This window comes from Dicentrarchus labrax, unplaced genomic scaffold, assembly GCF_905237075.1.
Source record: "Dicentrarchus labrax unplaced genomic scaffold, dlabrax2021, whole genome shotgun sequence".
NCBI lineage: Eukaryota > Metazoa > Chordata > Actinopteri > Moronidae > Dicentrarchus > Dicentrarchus labrax.
This window is the reverse complement of record NW_026136716.1, coordinates 1,677,585-1,697,529: the sequence shown is the minus strand read 5'-3', so window position 1 is coordinate 1,697,529 and position 19,945 is coordinate 1,677,585. Positions and strand designations below refer to the sequence as shown.

Below are 19,945 nucleotides of genomic sequence, written 5' to 3'. Positions count from 1 at the left end.
AAGTGCTTTACTATCTAACCTTTATTTTAAAGGCGTTAGCTGATGAGCCAACATGCTGCAGGCTCTACGGGAGGTTTTATTTTACACATTATATACCGACATTACAGTGTGACTGTGGGGTTTAATGGCAGATTTCTCTGTTTCAAATACAAAATGTACCTGAATGATAAATCTTTAATAACATATGCTCATCCATGAAATCAGTCCAAATCAATAAGGGTTGGGACTCCTTTTAATCAACACAAGGAATCAAGTTGGGACCATTTAGTTTCATACACTGAAGAGATTTATGAATAAAATAAATCCCCTCATGTTGTCATTCACACTGAAGGAAAATATCTTCTAAATATTGATTTCATTCATTCAGACTTTTACACCCAGAATTCATTGCACTGATAAATGTCATTTTAAGTTGGAGGTGTGAATTGCAAAGAAAGAAAGTTGGTCTTGATAGATTGATGTATGATGTCTCTCATTTCTTTTCCTTTTAAATTCACACTGTAGTTGCTGCCAGCCAGGTCGACTTCTCTCTGTCTGCTGTGACAGAACTGAACATCACCGACTGTCCGATCAACTATTATGGACGCAATTACACAGCGCTGACTGTGAGTCAAATTAAACCATGTTTGAGAAAAGATGTCCCCACTGACCTGAATTCACTTCAGAGTCATTCATGTATGTTTTTTTCTCTGCAGGTGGAGCAGACACCCAACGTTGCTACTGCAGTTTGTTTCAAAGGCTCAAATGGAAGCGACTGTATTCACATAACAAATGATGGTTCTGACAGTGCATCGATACTGACTATAGGTATTGTGGAAACTAACATTACGTCCAACCTGCCAGCCATAACGAGCTTGTCGCAGTGCTTTGTAATGTTTGCTCTTAAAGAACAAAAAACTGCCGGTACCAAGATGGTAAGTCATTTTGTATAAATTTCAAAGACATTGTTTGGCAAAGGGAACTCAAATCAGAGTTCAATTGTAAAATATTAAATATATATATATAAAATATTTCCTAATATGTTTTGCATCTTTTCTGTTTATACTTTCAGTTCTTAATCTTATACCAAGCTGGACAACAAGCAGCTGTGTATTTCTGGCCACTGTATAGCCTCCCTACTATTGTAAGTACATGTAAGGCATATGACGTTTGTTCTCAGAGATTAGCCCGACTATTTTGTTGTGCAGTGGGTTCTGGACCTTCTGGGTTTACAGTGGTTGCTGGGTAATTATCCCATGTAATGGTAAGTAAATAAGTAAATTTAATTTATAAAGAACATTTAAACACAGCATAAACTGACCAAAGTGCTGTCCAGTGGATAACTAAAAAGACAAATAATACAGAAAAAACCCATTGGACCAATAGTCAATAATTCTATAAAACATGAATAAAAGGAAACCTTCAATATCAGGGCACACAACACATAAATACATAGCATGAGCAGGTACAGGGTTAGGTAACAAGGAAGGCCAGGGAGTAAAAGTGGGTTTTTAACCTGGATTTAAAGGCAGAAATGGAGGGGGCAGATCTAATATCCAGGGGGAGCTGGTTCCACAGAGGTGGAGCAGCAACTGCAAAGGCTCTATCATCCCTCTGTTTATTTTTAGGGTATTTTTGTCCACATAAGATGAACAGCACAAATCTGATTCTGATTCATGCTCGGGCCTGAAACTGGAGACAAATATTTATACATGTATAAAAAGGGGAACTGAAGTCACTCAGAGTTAGTACAGTATTACATTATTAACCTTGAATTTTGTCTATTCCTTCTCTAGTCTGTGAATATGACAGTCGATAACTCCACTGTGGACTCAGTGCTGAAGAATAAAATGACTTTTTATTGGGACATAAGCGGCTGCAGAAACCAAAGTAGGCAATTTAGATGTTTATTTCCATCTGATCTATTGTTATTTCCTCTCCTTTACGTTTTGTACACCAGTTTAATGTTAAATTAATTTCATAAACCTCCTATCACCTCCCAGACGCCAGTTTTAAGACTGGAGAAATAATGTTCAACAGCTCAGAAACCTGCTCCCAATTGGTCTGTTCAATTGAATCATCTGGAGTCAGTGTCAGTACATGTGGATCAGAGGAGTCTTGCATCGGCAACAACATGTAAGCTGAGACCTTTAATCTAAGGTCACTGAGGGATTTTTCAGATCCTTTGTATGGTATCTGTGGTTAGGTTTGTATTTGTCTTTGTCACAATAGCACTGCCCACTGCTTTTAGTTAAGTTAATACACATCGTCCTGTCACTCTAGTGAGGATTCATTTTCCTCAAAGTTATATTAACTGGAAATGTCATCTTCATGAAATAAAACACCTTTCTTTCTTAGAGGTTGTTTTCTCTCAGAAATAAAAAGACAGAATATCTATCCCTTTCCTTCTCCATCAGGTGCGTAAGAGCCGCTGACGTGTGCACTGTGACTGCCTCCAGCGTCATCGATTTCTCCAGCAGAGTCCACTCTGTCCCTGATCGCTGCGTATACAGTCTGATGAAGCCTCAAGGAAGCTCAGACTTCAACCTACTGGCGGGTTTCCGTGAGCGACGCCGCCAAGATGTGGCGTTTTTGGACCACTTGATACTGTCGCTGAATGGGTCAAGTGTCAAAATCTATCTGGAGCAAGGTGGAAGAGTCCGGGTAAGCTGCCACAATCCATCCAAAGACTAAAAGCCTATTTATGGACTCATAAATCCTCCTTCCATCCTCTTTGTTTGATCAATCACTGATGATCATTACAGGCCAGGAGTTACTTGTGTTAATATAATTCAAGACAGGTGTGGTGGTGGAAAATTCTCCATATCACAATATAATGTGATCCTATTTACTCAAGTGTAATAAAATAGTTGCACAGAATTACGATGCGGTGCTATTTGAGGTTTTAACCTGGGATGGGTGGATAGCTGCGTCTAATGAACGTTGGTGCAACAGGAACATTCAGATTATTTTTACTAATGTTCTCATTCATCACTTCTGTCATACGTTACTTTTTCAGCATGTTCTTTGTTTCGTTGTTCTGCCAGTAAACACTATTGAAAGTGTTGTTCTCGCTGTGAGTGATAAGAGGAGACAATCGGAGTTCAAATGTGCTGGTGTTACCTAAACTAAAGATTGAAAAATCCTTCTTTAAGTTGGAACAAGCACCCATGTTAAGCACATGTTGGTGTGTATTTGTGTTATTTCAGCCAGTGTTTCCCTCATGTTGCCTATCTGCTGTGATGTAGGATGGTCAACAAACGCTAACGCTCAACGCCACGGGTCAGGTGGTTCACGGGGTGGAGCTCTCGAAGAACCAGACTGGAGTTACTGCCAAGATTCCTTCCATCAACGCCACAGTCTTTTTGATGGCAACACTGCACATGTGACAGGTACAGAAATCCTATCTGGACAAAATTTCTGTGTCATTTCAAAGTTGTTCATGTTGAAGAGTGACAGCTGAGCTTACTGATGGAAGTTCTTTTATTTGTCTTTAATTGCCTCCTGACATCGACCAGGACATTTTGGAGCTATGGAGGGCTTGTGTGGCAACCCCGCTGATTCCAGTCAGAACTTCACCCTGAGTGCAGCCAAGTCCTCTAATGACAGTGCAGCCAGGTAAAACTCAGTCTCAACCAAACTGATATAACCTGTTTATTAATGCGGCATTGGTTTCTAATTGAATGTCCCGTGCTGTTTGTCGCCTCCTAGCTGCGAGACTCTGCACAACCAAACCGCTGACAGCTCGATCAACTGCACCCGCACAACTGAATAGTAAGAACTGACCAATCAAAACCTTCCCATCATCTTCAGAACAGGAACAAGTCATCTTTATCATACGTTCCTACACGATACTGTTCAGAAACCTGCTGATTGACTGTCATTCTTCCTCCCAGCTGCAATCTCATAAAGCAGGCCCCCTTCACTGTTTGCCACAACCACTCTGACCCCGAGCCCTTCGTAACCGCCTGCACAAACACTCTGTGCAAATATCCAGCGGTGGACGGCCTCAACAAGTGCCAGTTTTTGGAGGCTTACGCCGAGTCCTGCCGCCTGAAAGTGACCATCACAGTGGAGAACTGGAGGTCAAACGCCAACTGCTGTAAGAGCGTCTTAATAAATTGGCTGTTCAAAGGCTGACGCTAAACTGAATTACTGGCTTTAATTTGTATCGTATTGAGGAAGCTGAAGAAATATTGTTTGTTACTTGTCTGCCCTAATTAGCTATTGGTTTAATCAATTAATGGTTATCAAAAGTTATTATTATCAAAAGATAATAGAAAATGACTTTAATTAATATTAAAGTTCCTCGGGGCACCACCCTTAAAAAAGGGAACGATAACCAATAATCGATTGGTCAGTCTCATAAAAATTACACTAAACTATTAATTCAGAAATCACATTAATAATTAATAACTACATCCGAAATCATTAATAATAGCTAGAGTGGGAGCTTTGGAGTTCTACATAGAAGAGGTTGGTATCACTCACTCTTGTACGAAATTAAATAAGCCAGCATATGTAAACACAAACATTTATTAACCAGATAAAATAAAAGCAAACAGAGGAAAAATACACAATATACAATCTAACTAATCTATCTAAAAGAACTAAAGGAGTGTGTGTGTGTGTGCGTGTGTGTGTGTGTGTGTGTGTGTGTGTGTTTATGGGGATCATAAAAGGCTTATGTCCTGTGTCCTGAGAGACACAGAGTTAGACCGAATATGTGTGTGTGATTCTTAGATTCACGGTGCCTTAAGGTAGTTAGTGTATTCAAAGCGATGTCTGTGTGAAGCATTAAACTAACATCACCTTAGTACTGTCTCAAAGACTACAGTTACTACAGTAACTTCAGTTAATCAAATCAACATCACAATACCACAGTAACCTGAATAAAACACATCAGCAACATTAACAATAATTAAACAGTCCTTGTTTAGCCGTTAACTCTGTTAAGTTGTCTGTCTATGCCCAGTACGTTACCAACAGTCCAATGGAGATGAAAAAGAGGTGGTCCTATGAGCCAGGCTGATCAGAATTGAGGTTCTGAAGTCCAAAACTGTCTCTGCTGTGCGATGTCCGCTAGTGAAGGTATCGCAGGAAAAAGCAGGCCTTTGTGCCGTGCTATAATCCTATTGTCGTGCATCGTCGGTGGGTCAGGCCGCACCGAGATCCAGAAGTTGAAGGAAGATAAGAAGAGAAGGAGAAGAGAGGAAGAGAGAGAGAGAGGAGAGCGTCTCTCTGGCTTAAATATCCTTGATGACAGGTCTGGTGTCCAAAGATCTCTGACCAGTGATGGGCTGGCGTTTGGCCGTTTTTTTGCCCCCACAGAGGGGTCTGTTATCTGGCGGGCGTAGAGAAAGGTTTTATGGCTTCCATACAGGCCTCAGAAGTTTCTGAGCACATCGTCAGATTCCAACATGTTCCTTGTGTTTCAGTTAAACACTTCAAATGAACAAATGAAGTTCATATTTAAAAGCATCCTTGTATCCCGACAATGATCAACAAAAAGGTACAGATGGTAAAAGTATTCACTGTGCAGAATGAATAATTATCACTGATGCATTTCAATGTTCAATTTAAATGTTTAATACATTTGATCTTCTTTTATATAACTAGTGCTCTGTTTTATTTTTGTGAAGCACTTCGGTGTCTGCTGCTCTAGAGAGCTATTATACACATACCTTTGTACTGAATCTATAACTATAGAATCACATGTTTTGTATTTGTCATTTTTACCTGAAAAGGTAGCTATAGCTGTCAAATAAATTCAGTGGAATAAAATCAGAAGGAAGTCAAGTTTTGATAGTGAGCCTCATGTCTGTCTGTCTGTCTGTCTGTCTGTCTGTAGCTGCTGTCCCTCAGGCCTCCTGTCAGGATCAGGACTGCAGTGCTCATGAGTTCTGCGGTGAGAAGCTCGGTTCAACCAGCTGCCTCTGTCGGGCCATTTTCGCTGCCAAGTACAACTCAACAAACTCTTTAGGTACTGTGCCACAACCGTCACATGAAAAAACATTTTCTAGATTTTATCCTGTTATGAGACACTTTTTAATGTTTGTTGTTTTGAAATAAATTCTCTACAAGTTTTTGGAGCTATAACCTGTAAAGTTTGAACTGTTTTACAGACTAGCAGGGAATTTTATATCAGTTAGCTTGGGAGCTGAATTGGATGTTTTTCATTATATTTATAGAGTTCATTTTAATTGTACAAAGTGTTCTCCAGAGGAAGGCAAACAAAGCCAATGACAGAAAACAGAAGAGCAGGTAACTCATAAACCAGCTGCTGATATGTCCAAAGATGATTTTAGTTCTGGAAACATCTGGCAGAGGCACAGCGGTTTTGGGTTTTGGGTTTTGTGGTTTGGTGCAGAGCCTGTCGGGCCTCTCCAGTCTAATGTCAGTTAAGAAGATAACATTAGCACGAACCAGCTGCTGCAGGATGAATAAATCCATATTAAAGTGGTGACTGTTTGACTACTTTGTCCTGCTGTTCAGGCGAGCCGACAGTCTGCACGCAGAACTCTGCCACTCTCACTCTGGCTGGTTGTCTGCTGACGGACAAAGGCATCGACTACTCTGCCTTACACCTCAAGGACCAGAACTGCACAGGTCACCTAGATAGCGAGACCCACATGGTGACTTTCAGCTATAACAGCAGCAACGCCTGCGGGGCGGAGGTTATGGTGGGTACTGTCCTCCAGCAGGGGCACAAACTGTAAACTCAACCTTTGGTTCAATATAGGGAGGACATTTTCCACTGGTTTTCTTTATTTATGACAGAAAGACACGTTTGAATTACCAGCTGGATGACAAAGACTTTTTTCTCTGTCATGTAAACATCGCTGTGATTAAATTAAGCTGAAAACATGTCTGTGTTCCTGTCTCAATCTAGAAAAACAACAGCCAAGTCATCTTCAAGAACACCGTCATGATGGCGAACGCCTCCGGCATCATCACCCGCAACGACCAGGTAGCGATCGACTTCTCCTGCCCCTACGCCGTGCCAGAAATCAAGAGTCTGTCCTTCAAGATCAAAGACAGGTGTGTGTGGGGGGGCGCTGAGCTTCACCTGGTTGTTCATGTGCCGAATGAAGCTTGTTGTAGTTGAAATTAAAGATGGCTGAAGTGTGTGTGTCCGTGCTCTTCAGCTCTGTGGTGAAGCAGATTGTATCTGGAGTTTGGAATTACACTGTGACGATGAATGCCTACAACGACTCCGACCACATGAACCTCGTCAACGCAAACACTGAGGTCGGGCTGAACCAGAAGATCTGGGTGGAGCTGAAGACGGATGGGCTGGACAACAACATGGTCACCGTGGTCACCGACTCCTGCTGGGCATCCAACGACTCCTCACCCAATGGGACCCTGCGATACGACCTTGTCAAAAACGGGTGAGAAAAACACAAAAAAACACAAAACTGTGACTTTGTCGGAGGCTCTACTGCTGCTGACGTCATCATGTCCGTTTCCTGTTTCTGAGCAGATGCCCAAATGCCGCTGACAAGACGGTGATGATACAGGGAAACGGAGTGGGAACATCCAACAGTGTCTCTTTCAACATGTTCAAGTTCTCTGGGAAAACCAGCGACATCTACCTGCACTGCAAACTGGAGCTGTGCCTCACACAGAACAAAACCTGCACTCCGGTAAGCAGGGAGGAAATACTCGAGTAAAAAGTAGTAATACAACAATGTAAAAATACTCAAGTAGAGGTACTGCATGAATACAGAAGTATCATCAGCATATTGAACACACAGTCTGAAGCCTAAAATCAAACCATCTCCTGTCTGACAGAGCTGTGGAGGTGGCAGGAAGCGCAGATCTCTCAGGTCCAAATATGCCGATGGAAACCCAGCCCTCATCTCTATGACCTGGACTAAGTAGGTAAAGACATCTACCTTCTTATTAATTACATGGCTGTGTATAAAGCCGCTCACAGTTAAAGATTGATCTTAAGTGTGTCTTTAATCAGAATTAAGTGGCTTTCGTAAACATTTAAATTATTTAAGAGGGCATCAGAGGAAGAGCACTCACACTTTACTCAGTTTATTTCCTTTTTTCAACAAATTCATTTGTTCTTTAGGTCAGAGTTGATTTGATCATACTAATGATTTTGCTTTTCTTGGTGCTCAATATGTAAAGTTTGTCCTCTGGTTGGCGCTATAGAGGAAAGTTCAAAGGGCATTAAAATCTAAAGTGTCAGTAGCAGGAATGTGATCAGTTCATTTATTGGTAATCTGACGATCAGACTTTGATATTTTCTGTGCAGAAACAGAAAAATCTCCATCAGAGTATAAATCATGACTAATCCCTGTTTTGTTTGGTTGTCTTCTCAGATGATTCCTGACTCAACCTTCATCCCAATGAGGAGCCTGAAAGCTTGCTGGTTATGAAACAATGTTTGAGGTTCTTTATTTCCCAGTAGCTGCACTAAGGTAGCAGCTACTCTTCATATAAAACAAGACATATAACATTATATAGAACGTGTTTCGGACAGGATAGTTGTTCACGTTGGTTAATTAAGGTTGGGGTTTTTGTTCATGTGTTGTTACTGTTGCTGTGAAATATGATATAATTATCATAACACTGATCTTCATTGGATCCACCTGTGAAGGATCATGTTATTTCTGCAGAATTGGTGCTGATTCAATCCAATGATTCAGGCCAATTAATAATGAGAGTGGAACAAAATCTTTGGTGAAATAATAATAATAGAAGTGAAGTGTGCAATGAGGAAAAATACCGTAAAACTTTGATTAAAAGCAGGGTCCCAATTCGACACACCATGTTAAAAAGGAGTTTATACAGAGTAAAGTGCTTTTTTATATTACAGACTGTAAATTACACAGAAAACCACAAATATACCATATCTCACTACGATCATACGGTATTTTCATGTGGCAAAACTGTTGCTTTTGATGGTCAAAACTGGTGTGACTGTAAAACCAACAGTACTAAACTCCTTTTACCGTAATTATATAAAAACTCTACTGTGTTTATTTACAGTGTAGAGGCCTGTCCCGTTTAAAGGCCTGTCTCGTTTAAAGGCCTGTCCCATATAGAAGCCTGCCCGTTTAAAGGCCTGTCCCATATAGAAGCCCGTCCCGTTTAAAGGCCTGTCCCGTTTAAAGGCCTGTCCAATATAGAAGCCTGTCCCATATAAAGACCTGTCCCGTTTCAAGGCCTGTCCCATATAAAGGCCTGTCCCAAATAGAAGCCTGTCCCGTATAAAGGCCTGTCCCGTTTAAAGGCCTGTCCAATATAGAAGCCTGTCCCGTATAAAGACCTGTCCCATTTAAAGGCCTGTCCCATAAAGAAGTCTGTCCCGGATAAAGGCCTGTCCCATTTAAAGGCCTGTCCAATATAGAAGCCTGTCCCGTTAAAGACCACCCGTTTAAAGGCCTGTCTCGTTTAAAGGCCAGTCTCGTTTAAAGATCTGTCCCAAATAAAGGCCGGGCTATTTATTGAAGTTTTACGGTAATGGAGGTTTACAGGGTTTTATTTACTCCATGCACTACTTCCTGGTACTGTGGGCTCTTTTATAAAACATATATAATTTCTTCTTTACTATGATGTTAGACGTGCTGTTGTACTATTACTATTAGCATATTAAAACCCAAAGAAATGTAATAAAAGGAGTGGGAGAAAGCAAACATCCGAGTCATTTATTAATTCATTCATCAAAACCTGTTTAGATTGGTGTGTGAGTGTGTGTGAGTAAGTCCAGAGTTAGATATTGATCTTCAGAACATCAGAAATGTTATTCACTTTTTTATTTACATCCTTGAAACGGTCTGTGTCACTGGTTCCCAAGCTTTTCTTTTCGGGAGCCCTTTTTTTAGGGAGTGTTTTTGTATGATATTTTATAATTTTAACAATAACTAATCAGCTTCAGCAGTGAAGGCTCTGTCAATATAGTCTGTGTTCAGGCCTTTCTAATCTAAATCTAATCTAAATCTAATTAACTCCACCCAGTGTCAATTGCTAGAACTGCAGACATAGCCACATAACGGTTTAGAGAAAGATAAAAACAAACAAAAAACTACGCTATAGCCCCAACATGCAAGAATGGGCAGGAGGGTCAATGTGGTAAATATTAGGCTAAGACTAAGACTGTGCACTGAGATGGGCCGGCACAAAATTCACGTCCGCACCAACTATATTATACATGTACTGTATATACTCAAAAATCATCAAAGTTACCTGGAAATTTACAAAGATGGTTCTGAAGACAAGCATGACAAAGTAGGAATTTAAATACCAAAACTGAACATAGTGGAAAAGGTGTCACACCATCTTTCTGTTGATGCTGCTGAAACGTTGGCAGTAATTATAGATCTACAGCGGGTTGAAGAAGTTATTCCAGACAGAGAGGTTTTCTGTGTCGATTCTATTGTGGTGCTGCTCAGTATAAAATATGTGTCATCAATAAGAGAAGACTTTGTATCAGACAGCATAGAATAGGTGAAGATGGTTCTGTTGGGTACCTGCTCATGTGGGCATTGAATGAGGGCGCAGACAAAGTTGCCAGTAGTGCAATAAATAAGGAAGATGTTAAAGGGGCAGAAAAAGCATTAATGAGAAAATGGCACAAAAGATGGGAGGGAGGTAAAACGTGTTGATCATATTACAAAGTACAGAAATCAATAAATGCAGAATTGCAACAAAGAGAATGAAAAGAGGGAACGATTCATACAAGGGATCAGGAAGGCAGGTAGAGAGAGGAGCATGGAGGGAATATTGTTTTTATGTCTATATTTCATGTTTGTCTACTTTGTATTTATTTTATTTTATTTTTGTTTGTTTTTGTCATTTTATTTTGTTGTTTTATTTTTATTTTATTTTATTTTTGTGTTTGTCAACTTTGTATTTATTTTATTTTATTTTTATGTTTGTCAACTTTGTATTTATTTTATTTTATTTTTATGCTTGTCCCCTTTGTATTTATTTTATTTTCTTTATGTTCTATTTCACTTTATTTTATTTTAATTAACATGTTTAGACCCTATATCCTGTCTTTATATATGTTTGTCTACTTTGTATTTATTTTATTTTATTTTTATGTTTGTCTACTTTTTTTCCATTTTTATTTTATTTCATTTTGTTCTATTTGATTTTATTTTTATGTTTGTCTTCTTTGTATTTATTTTATTTTATTTATGTTCTATTTTACTTTATTTTATTTTAATTAACATGTTTAGACCTTATATCCTGTCTTTATATATGTTTGTCTACTTTGTATTTATTTTATTTTATTTTTGTTCTGTTTTACTTTATTTTATTTTAATTCCCATTTTATTTTATGTTTGTCAACTTTTTTCCCCCTTTTTTCCTATTTTATTTTGTATTTATTTTATTTTATTTTTATGTTTGTCCCCTTTGTATTTATTTTATTTTATTTTTGTTCTGTTTTACTTTATTTTATTTTAATTCCCATTTTATTTTATGTTTGTCAACTTTTTCCCCCTTTTTTTCTATTTTATTTTGTTTTATTTTATTTTATTTTTATGTTTGTCTACTTTGTATTTATTTTATTTTATTTTTATGTTTGTCCCCTTTGTATTTATTTTACTTTATTTGAGTTCTATTTTACTTTATTTTATTTTAATTACAGGGTAATAATTACCGGTACACTAGGTGGCGGTAAGCCCTTTCAAAGTAAAACATCGCAATCCTCCATATTGCGAAAAGAAGAAGGAGGAGGAGAACAGGTGCATTGTGGGCCGCTGTAATCTGTTTATTTCTTGACGTTTAACTTCACTTTTCTCGATTTATCGTCGCCAAAATGAAAAACGAAGTCGACATTCAATAAGTCATCATTTAGAAAGAAAGGTTTCCCACCCCCGGTTGTGAGGACGGACTCGAACATGGAGGCTGGTGAAGGTAAAACGGACTTTATCGATGATGCTAGGTTTAGCTGCTAACGCACATAATGCCGTATCTAAAGAGTATTTAACATTAAACACTTTTCTGTTGATCAATTATTGATTATTGGTAATCCCACAAAAAGCACAACCCCCCCCCCAATAACTCTTATTAATAACAAATCATTACTTTATTTATTTACACTGTTTTAAGCAGTGTTTGTTTGTTTATTAACCTAACTAGTTAATCATTAATAACTCATCTGTTACTCTTCTAAAAAGAAATATTGTGAGTGAACTTATTACCAAGGATTCATAATGAAACACTGCAGAGTCTACAAATGTTCTCCAGATGGAAGAAATCATGTGTGTGTGTGTGTGTGTGTGTGTGTGTGTGTGTGTGTGTGTGTGTGTGTTTGGGACAGAATAAATAAATCAATTACTGATGCAATAGATTAGAGCGATCAGAGTAATTCGATGACTTCCTCCTCTGCCAGGTGTGAGCGGCGCCACGCCCACAGAGGAGATGAACGGAGCTGGAAACCTGATGGATTTCCTGGACGAGCCGTTTCCTGACGTGGGAACGTACGAAGACTTCCACACCATCGACTGGCTGAGGGAGAAGTCCAGAGACACAGACCGCCATCGCAAGGTTTGACCAGGTTTCCTCCACGTAGACGAACATACTGCGTAGATATTGAGTTTGTTGTTGTTTCATGTTTGTGTCTTGGTTCGGTTTCGGGTGTAAAATGGAATAAAACTATAGTAACGAGCCTGTTTTGAAGATATAAGGAATATAAATTACAACATTTAACAACATTCATTTCTCCTTGTTTGTCTACAGATCACCAGTAAAAGTAAAGAGTCTCTTTGGGAGCTGATCAAGAGCCTGCTGGATGCCTGGTCCGGATGGGTGGTGATGCTGCTCATTGGACTCCTCTCAGGTCAGTGAGGAGGACGAGTGCTGAAATGAAGGGAGTGTAAACGGTTGCAAACCAGCGCTGTGCTGCTCGAGGTTCACGTGGTTAGGTTTATGTTGCAGTCTACGGACACGTCTTGTTTTCTGCAGGTACGCTGGCCGGAGTGATCGACCTGGCGGTGGACTGGATGACCGACCTGAAGGAAGGTGTGTGTCTGTCGGCCTTCTGGTACAGCCACGAGCAGTGCTGCTGGACGTCCAACGAGACGACCTTCGACGACCGAGACAAATGTCCGCAGTGGCAAAAGTGGGCCGAGCTGATGACCGGCCACGCTGAGGTCAGACCTGGCTCTCATCAAAACATGATGATGTGTCAGAGTTCAACCCACAGCTGAGTTACCCATCAGAACCAATCATTTGTTTCTCGATCCAAGCGTATCAGAAGTACATTCACTGTCAACGTGTGTCCAGCTTGACTGAAGAATTAGCTCTCACCACTAGATGGCAGCACACAGCGTGAACCGATGCAAATAAATTAAACGTGTTAAGCTCACTCTTTAACTGTTTTAATAAGATAATATTTTTCTCTGGTCATTCAGGGAGCTGGAGCATATGTGCTGAACTACTTCCTGTACGTTCTGTGGGCTCTGCTGTTTTCCTTCCTGGCGGTGTCACTGGTGCGAGTGTTTGCTCCGTACGCGTGCGGCTCAGGAATCCCGGAGGTGAGAGACATAATATATAATGACCTGCATGCCATCTTCACACCTAATACAAAAACAAAATAGAATGTATTCGACAGTAAAACATATTCACAGATGTTATTTGTGCTTTCGGGCAGATCAAGACAATCCTTAGCGGCTTTATCATTAGGGGATACCTGGGGAAATGGACCCTGCTGATCAAGACGGTCACCCTGGTTCTCGCAGTGTCGTCAGGTCTGAGCCTGGGGAAAGAGGGCCCTCTGGTCCACGTCGCCTGCTGCTGCGGAAACCTCTTCTGCAGCCTTTTCTCCAAATACAGCAAGAACGAGGGCAAGCGGCGAGAGGTACGCTGCTGACCCCACGGATAAAACGCCCTATAACACGTAGTGAAAAGTGTTTCAGAGACTTAATGCAGCGTGCAATTCCCATATTTGTCTGGCTCAAGAATCCTATTCACGTGTTAATTTATACAGAAAACAAAAAGATTTCAAAGATTTGATTTACACATGTGAAATTTGTCCAGCAATATAGTGACATTTTGAATATACTGAAACATGTTACAGAGTTTCACTTGGGAGAGTTGTGTCAGTGACCCTGACCTCTGACCTTTCAGGTGTTATCAGCTGCAGCAGCAGCGGGCGTGTCGGTGGCCTTTGGAGCGCCCATCGGAGGAGTTCTGTTCAGCCTGGAGGAGGTTTGTTAAAGAACTGCTGTCTGTCCCTAATGTGTGACGGTGTGACGCAGTGCTTTGGTCCGGCAGTGCGTCATTAAGTTCAATAAACAGTTCATTAAACTGGAATAACACCTGATGATGTCGTCTCTCCTACAGGTCAGCTACTACTTCCCTCTGAAGACCCTGTGGCGTTCGTTCTTCGCTGCCCTGGTCGCCGCCTTCACACTGCGCTCCATCAACCCGTTTGGCAACAGCCGTCTGGTGCTCTTCTACGTGGAGTACCACACGCCGTGGTACATGGCTGAGCTGGTGCCATTCATCCTGCTGGGCGTGTTCGGCGGCCTCTGGGGGACCCTCTTTATCCGCGCCAACATTGCCTGGTGCCGCCGGAGGAAGACCACCCAGCTGGGGAAGTACCCGGTTCTGGAGGTGATCGCTGTGACGGGTATCACCGCGGTGCTGGCGTTCCCCAACCCGTACACCCGGCGCAGCACCAGCGAGCTCATCTCTGAGCTCTTCAACGACTGCGGAGCGCTGGAGTCGTCACAGCTCTGTGATTATATTAATAACCCCAACATGAGTCGGCCGGTGGACGACATCCCAGACCGACCGGCAGGGCCCGGGGTCTACAACGCCCTGTGGCAGCTCGCCCTCGCTCTCATCTTTAAGATCGTCATCACAATCTTCACCTTTGGCATGAAGGTCAGTACGAAGGATAGATTTGGTTTTCTGTCTCTCCTTGTAAAGAACCAGTGTTCAGTCTGACATGTTGCCCTCCGTTTAGACTGAGCAGATCCCAACAAACCAAATGCTGAGAGGTCTGAAATATTTGTATAATTAACTTCAAAAATAACAAGAATATAAAAATAATAGACGGTAAATACAGTAAGCACAAAGAAAGCTAAAGGGGGTCCCACATAAAGGGGGACACATGGTCGCCCTACCTCCACAGCAGGTGCAGTATGGTTTGTAATCAGAGTACCTGAGCGTCCTCTGCACGTTTCTGCTTCCTCTCCAGATCCCGTCGGGTCTCTTCATTCCCAGCATGGCGGTCGGAGCTATCGCAGGACGGATTGTCGGGATTGCCGTGGAGCAGATGGCGTACCACCACCACGACTGGATCATCTTCAAGAACTGGTGCCGGCCCGGCGCAGACTGTGTCACACCTGGCCTGTACGCCATGGTGGGAGCTGCCGCCTGTCTGGGTGAGTAGACATCTACTGAAGTCTTTATTTTCATTTGCACGATTAGGATTTAGCGTTCTTCCTCTGCCTGTAGATGTTAACACATGTACAGTAGGGTGGGAGTCGTGTGAGGGGTCCGGCCAATCAGAGCGCCTGCTGCTGCCCTGTGGGGTGGCACACTGCTGACACGTCTTTAAATGAAGTGAGACGTCTCCACACTAAAGCAAAGGGAAAACATCGAAGCAGGAAACATGTGTGAGATGGAATACAGTGGGCAGACACGAGTCAATAGAACAACAAAAACAGGTCATATTTATTTTTAAATGTGTGACAATTTCAGATTGAAAATACAGACTTGGTTTGCCAAGGAGTAAGTAGCATTACTTATTGATCAGTATATTAGTTCCTCAGTGCATCATTTTATTTTGTCAATCAACACTGGAAGTTGAAGATTGTTGATATTGGCCTTCGGTTAATTGAACATCACACAAAATGTTTAAATCTGATGGAGATGAAAATCTGTGAAAAGTACAGAAGAATTCAAATCATTAATTCATCTCCCTCATTATATCCTCTCAGGCGGGGTGACCAGGATGACCGTCTCCCTGGTGGTCATCATGTTCGAGCTCACCGGCGGTTTGGAGTACATCGTCCCCCTGATGGCCGCCGCCGTCACCAGCAAGTGGGTGGCGGACGCCTTCGGGAAGGAGGGCATCTACGAGTCACACATCCAACTCAATGGCTACCCCTACTTGGACGTCAGGGACGAGTTCACCCACCGCACCCTGGCCACCGACGTGATGCGGCCCCGCAGGAACGACCCGCCTCTGGCCGTGCTCACCCAGGACTCCACCACGGTGGAGGACGTCGAGGCGCTGATCAAAGATACCGATTATAACGGCTTCCCGGTGGTCGTGTCCAGAGAGTCTGAGAGGCTCATCGGCTTCGTTCAGCGTCGCGATCTCACCCTGGCCATCAGTAAGTTGGTTAAACCAGTGATTGGAGATGATTGTGTCTCAAACAAACCTTCTACCTGAGCCCTGTGTGAAAAACAACAGACCCCACATTCATTGGAAGGAGACTAGTTGGACAACACAATTTGTTTAAAGTGTAACTAAAGCCCTAAGTTCTGCCAGCTCTCTCCCTCCCAGCAAACCAAATGAAATTGGCTGCTTTAATAATACATATAGAAATTTACATATCAATTTCCCAAAAGGGTAAAATGTTTTAAACAGACTTCTCTTCCCCGTCCGTTTCTAGAAAACGCCCGTCAGAAGCAGGACGGCGTGGTGAGCAGCTCCGTGGTCTACTTCACAGAGGACGCGCCGCAGCTGCCGGCCAGCAACCCGCAGCCACTGAAGTTGCGACGCATCCTGAACCTCAGCCCCTTCACCGTCACCGACCACACACCCATGGAGACGGTGGTGGACATCTTCCGCAAGCTGGGCCTCCGCCAGTGTCTCGTCACCAGGAGCGGGTAAGAACCAGAGCAAACTTAGGGAAGGACGCTCGCCTATTCCAGATGAACAGTACAATAAAATAAATTTCTGAAACAGTTTGAGGAGAGAAATGGTCAACACAGGAACAGCCACGCCCTACTTAAACATACCTTCGTCTATTTTACTCTCAATGGGACCATAATAGACTAAATGAACATCATGCTGTGTGGAAGAAGACTGAAGCTAGAGAAAGCAACATATGGTGGATATTTAATGTCACATTTGTTGCATATAAGTGTGTATTGTAGTTCTAAAACTTTAGCCTATTCCCAAACAGAGACTTGATTAATGACTTAAATGAATGACTAAAATCATTTATTTTAAAGTTTAGTTTAAATAAATAAAGTGGTTTTGGGCTACAATTAATGATTATTCTGTCTTTGTGTATCACAGAACAGAGCTGACCTTGTTTATTTCCCTCTCTGTTCAGGCGTCTCCTGGGTATCATCACCAAGAAGGACGTCCTGCGACACATGGCTCAAATGATGAACCAGGATCCAGAGTCCATCATGTTCAATTAACAGAAGAGAGAAGAGCTTTATTCTGCGGACGGTGTAAATAGGTGAAAGTGGAGTGATGCTACTGTTCTGCAACCTGTGAAAAGTCCCCCCCCCCGTAGTGACCACACAGCACAGCTCCACCAGCTTTCAGCATAACTGCGTAAAGACTCGTCGTTTTAACACTTCCAAACCCTCAGTTTAACGCTCAGAGTGCCAAATCTGGTTCTTGAGCAGCACTTCATTCCTTTTATTTGCTAGTTCAAATAAAACCTTTAGGAAGCAGAAGGGAAACGTTAAGACGGAGCGGTGGTCGGGTGTAAGGATGCGTATCAGTGGAGAACCACAGGGTTGCTGCACAGACCTGGAAAGTCTGGTAAGTTGAAAATAAAGAAAATAAATTTGACACTAAAGATCAACACTCATCTCAAAATGATGTAAATAATATCTGAGGTATTTAGTTTTTATCGGTTTAACTGTAACAGTACACTTAATACTGATGTACACCTTGAACACACTTTAGATCTCAGATCTGCGTGGTTCGGGGGTAAAATGGTACTCCAGCATCATTGAAGCTTTACTGAAAACTGAAATAGAAACTGGGACCATTTGTAAGATTTAAAGTAGCAATGTGTAATTCCTGGCAACAAAAACTGCATGCGACGCACTACATAGATGTCTCTGTAGCTGTTACCTCTTCGTGTCCTGTTGATAATGTTCATTTATTTAATATGGAAACATTCATGAACCATAATTCTGGCCATATCTTGCACATTGCTCCTTTAACAAACAGATTGTTAGAATCCTGATTTTATTTAACGTCGGAGAGTTTTGGACTGCTGCACTTTGTGTTTTGGCTAATAGTTGTTTATTGTTGTATGTTGCTGCCATATTTATATTAATGCTGCCTGTGTTAATGTTCCTTTGTATGCTTCAGCGGCACCGTTCAGCTTGTCACTGTCACTTTGGACCTGAAGGCACAAACTGTCTGAAAGGCTAAATGTTGTTTTTACTGTAGCAGTTTAACAACACCAGACATTCTCGTGAGAACTGTGTTTGATTGTTGGTTCGTTTGATTGTGTCAAATGGTTTCCAAGAGCCTTAAAGTGTGTGAGATAACAGCAGAGTTACAGCTTGACAGACAGTCAGTGAGTGTGTCTGTGTCACACTCTTCCTCACAGGTTAGTTAATGACAGACAGTCAGTGAGTGTGTCTGTGTCCAACTCTTCCTCACAGGTTAGTTAATGATGTTACTGAGTCAGTGTGAGCAGATTGTGTCTGTAGACTGAAGAGAATCAGAAATAAATCTTTTACTGTGAAAGAATGTGGCCCAACCTTAAAACAGACATTTTTTGAATGAAGTTTGGTGTGACAGTGTTGAGCAGAGGGTATTTTAACCTTAATAATTCCCATATAGTGAGCTGACCTACCTTGTAAACAGCACTGGTAGTAAAAGGTCGATTAATGAACACAAACAGATTCTGCTCTCATCCATGGAAATCTTTAAATATTTAAAACTTTATTTACACACTTCAGCAGGTTTGAGCTAGCTGGTGAGCTCCGATGGTTAAATTGAGCACAGAGCGACCACGGTCAGTGTTTGTGAGGGCCAGTCAACACCATATTAAAGCCAGTGGTTAAATCCAAGAAGAAGCGCACTACTTTCATTATCATTTGCAAAGCTTTATGGGAGTAGTTCCTTAATATAATTATGTACACAGTTTATGTACCTTTTTTTTTTTAAAGCTTGTTTTCAGGGTTAAAAGTCCTAAATGTAGTCAATTCACTGGAATTTCACTTCAGGGAACAGGAGCTGTTCAAAAAGTGGGCGGTCACTGTTGCTCTCTAAAAGCTGGGAACTGTTTTTCATCTTGATTTGGTGATTGAGGACCGTCAGCCTTCACATGAGGCAGACAAAATCGCAGTGCAGTTAGGAGTTAGGAAGGTAGCATAGCTAAGGACACGTATGGTACGATAAGCTCCTGTTACACAGACAGACAGACAGACAGACAGACAGAACAGTCACATTGTACCTCTGCTGTTAGATAAATATTCCTTCATTACGGATTCACTTCAGCTCCAGAAGGATCAGAAATGAAGGACTAAGAAGGACACAAGTGTTGCAGGTTGAAAACAACCATGAATTCCAGTTAATAATATCAAGCTTGCACAAAAAGATTCTGGGGAAAAAGCTGTTGTGTGGTTGTTTTTTTTTTGCATCCTGCTCCTCGACTGCTCATTCAGTGTTTTTCTCCCCTCGGTCATTTCCTGTGTTGTGGTTTATTTTTTTGAAGTGAATAATAATAATGGGTCAGAGCTCCAAGCTGCTATCAGTTCAGACAGACCGGAAGGTTCATGTTGTCGAAGCAAGTGATCAACTTTTTGTTTTTTAAATGCCAAGAGAATGTATTGAAACATTAACTGTGTTGTATATATTGAAGATTTATTGTGAGCATTTTCTCATTTTGTCTGAAACACACTAATGTTGAGCCCTGGTCATTTTTATTTGAAACTACATATTTATGAGATATACTCTTACAAAAAATCATAATTGCACTTTTTTTTTTGTAAATGAAGTGATTGAAAAATAAAACCTTTCAGTTTACCTCCAGCTGTTTGCTTTCTT

At 41.4% G+C, this 19,945-nt stretch overlaps 2 protein-coding genes across 3 annotated transcripts; both read left to right on the top strand.

The window, feature by feature from the left end:
• The first annotated feature begins 1,436 nt into the window (after window positions 1-1,436).
• LOC127378947 (pancreatic secretory granule membrane major glycoprotein GP2-like) lies at window positions 1,437-9,635 on the top strand. Its single transcript, XM_051428327.1, has 13 exons — window positions 1,437-1,444; window positions 2,397-2,629; window positions 3,189-3,371; window positions 3,498-3,597; window positions 3,691-3,753; window positions 3,876-4,081; window positions 5,831-5,962; window positions 6,475-6,662; window positions 6,872-7,020; window positions 7,128-7,373; window positions 7,466-7,628; window positions 7,777-7,862; window positions 8,319-9,635. The coding sequence occupies exons 1-13, from the start codon at window positions 1,437-1,439 to the stop codon at window positions 8,320-8,322; spliced, it is 1,761 nt and encodes a 586-aa protein (XP_051284287.1). The 3' UTR covers window positions 8,323-9,635.
• Window positions 9,636-11,669: 2,034 nt separating this feature from the next.
• On the top strand, window positions 11,670-19,924 carry LOC127378611 (H(+)/Cl(-) exchange transporter 4). Of its 2 annotated transcripts, XR_007888110.1 has the most exons (13): window positions 11,670-11,865; window positions 12,344-12,498; window positions 12,691-12,790; window positions 12,916-13,103; window positions 13,365-13,487; window positions 13,604-13,810; window positions 14,080-14,160; window positions 14,296-14,841; window positions 15,158-15,344; window positions 15,903-16,301; window positions 16,584-16,800; window positions 17,253-18,500; window positions 18,556-19,924. XR_007888110.1 is itself a non-coding variant. In XM_051427654.1 (12 exons), the coding sequence occupies exons 1-12, from the start codon at window positions 11,850-11,852 to the stop codon at window positions 17,341-17,343; spliced, it is 2,310 nt and encodes a 769-aa protein (XP_051283614.1). In that variant the 5' UTR covers window positions 11,670-11,849; the 3' UTR covers window positions 17,344-19,924. The 2 variants fall into 2 exon arrangements, 1 of the variants encoding a protein (XP_051283614.1); XM_051427654.1 differs by having other exon boundaries at window positions 17,253-19,924.
• Window positions 19,925-19,945: the final 21 nt, after the last annotated feature.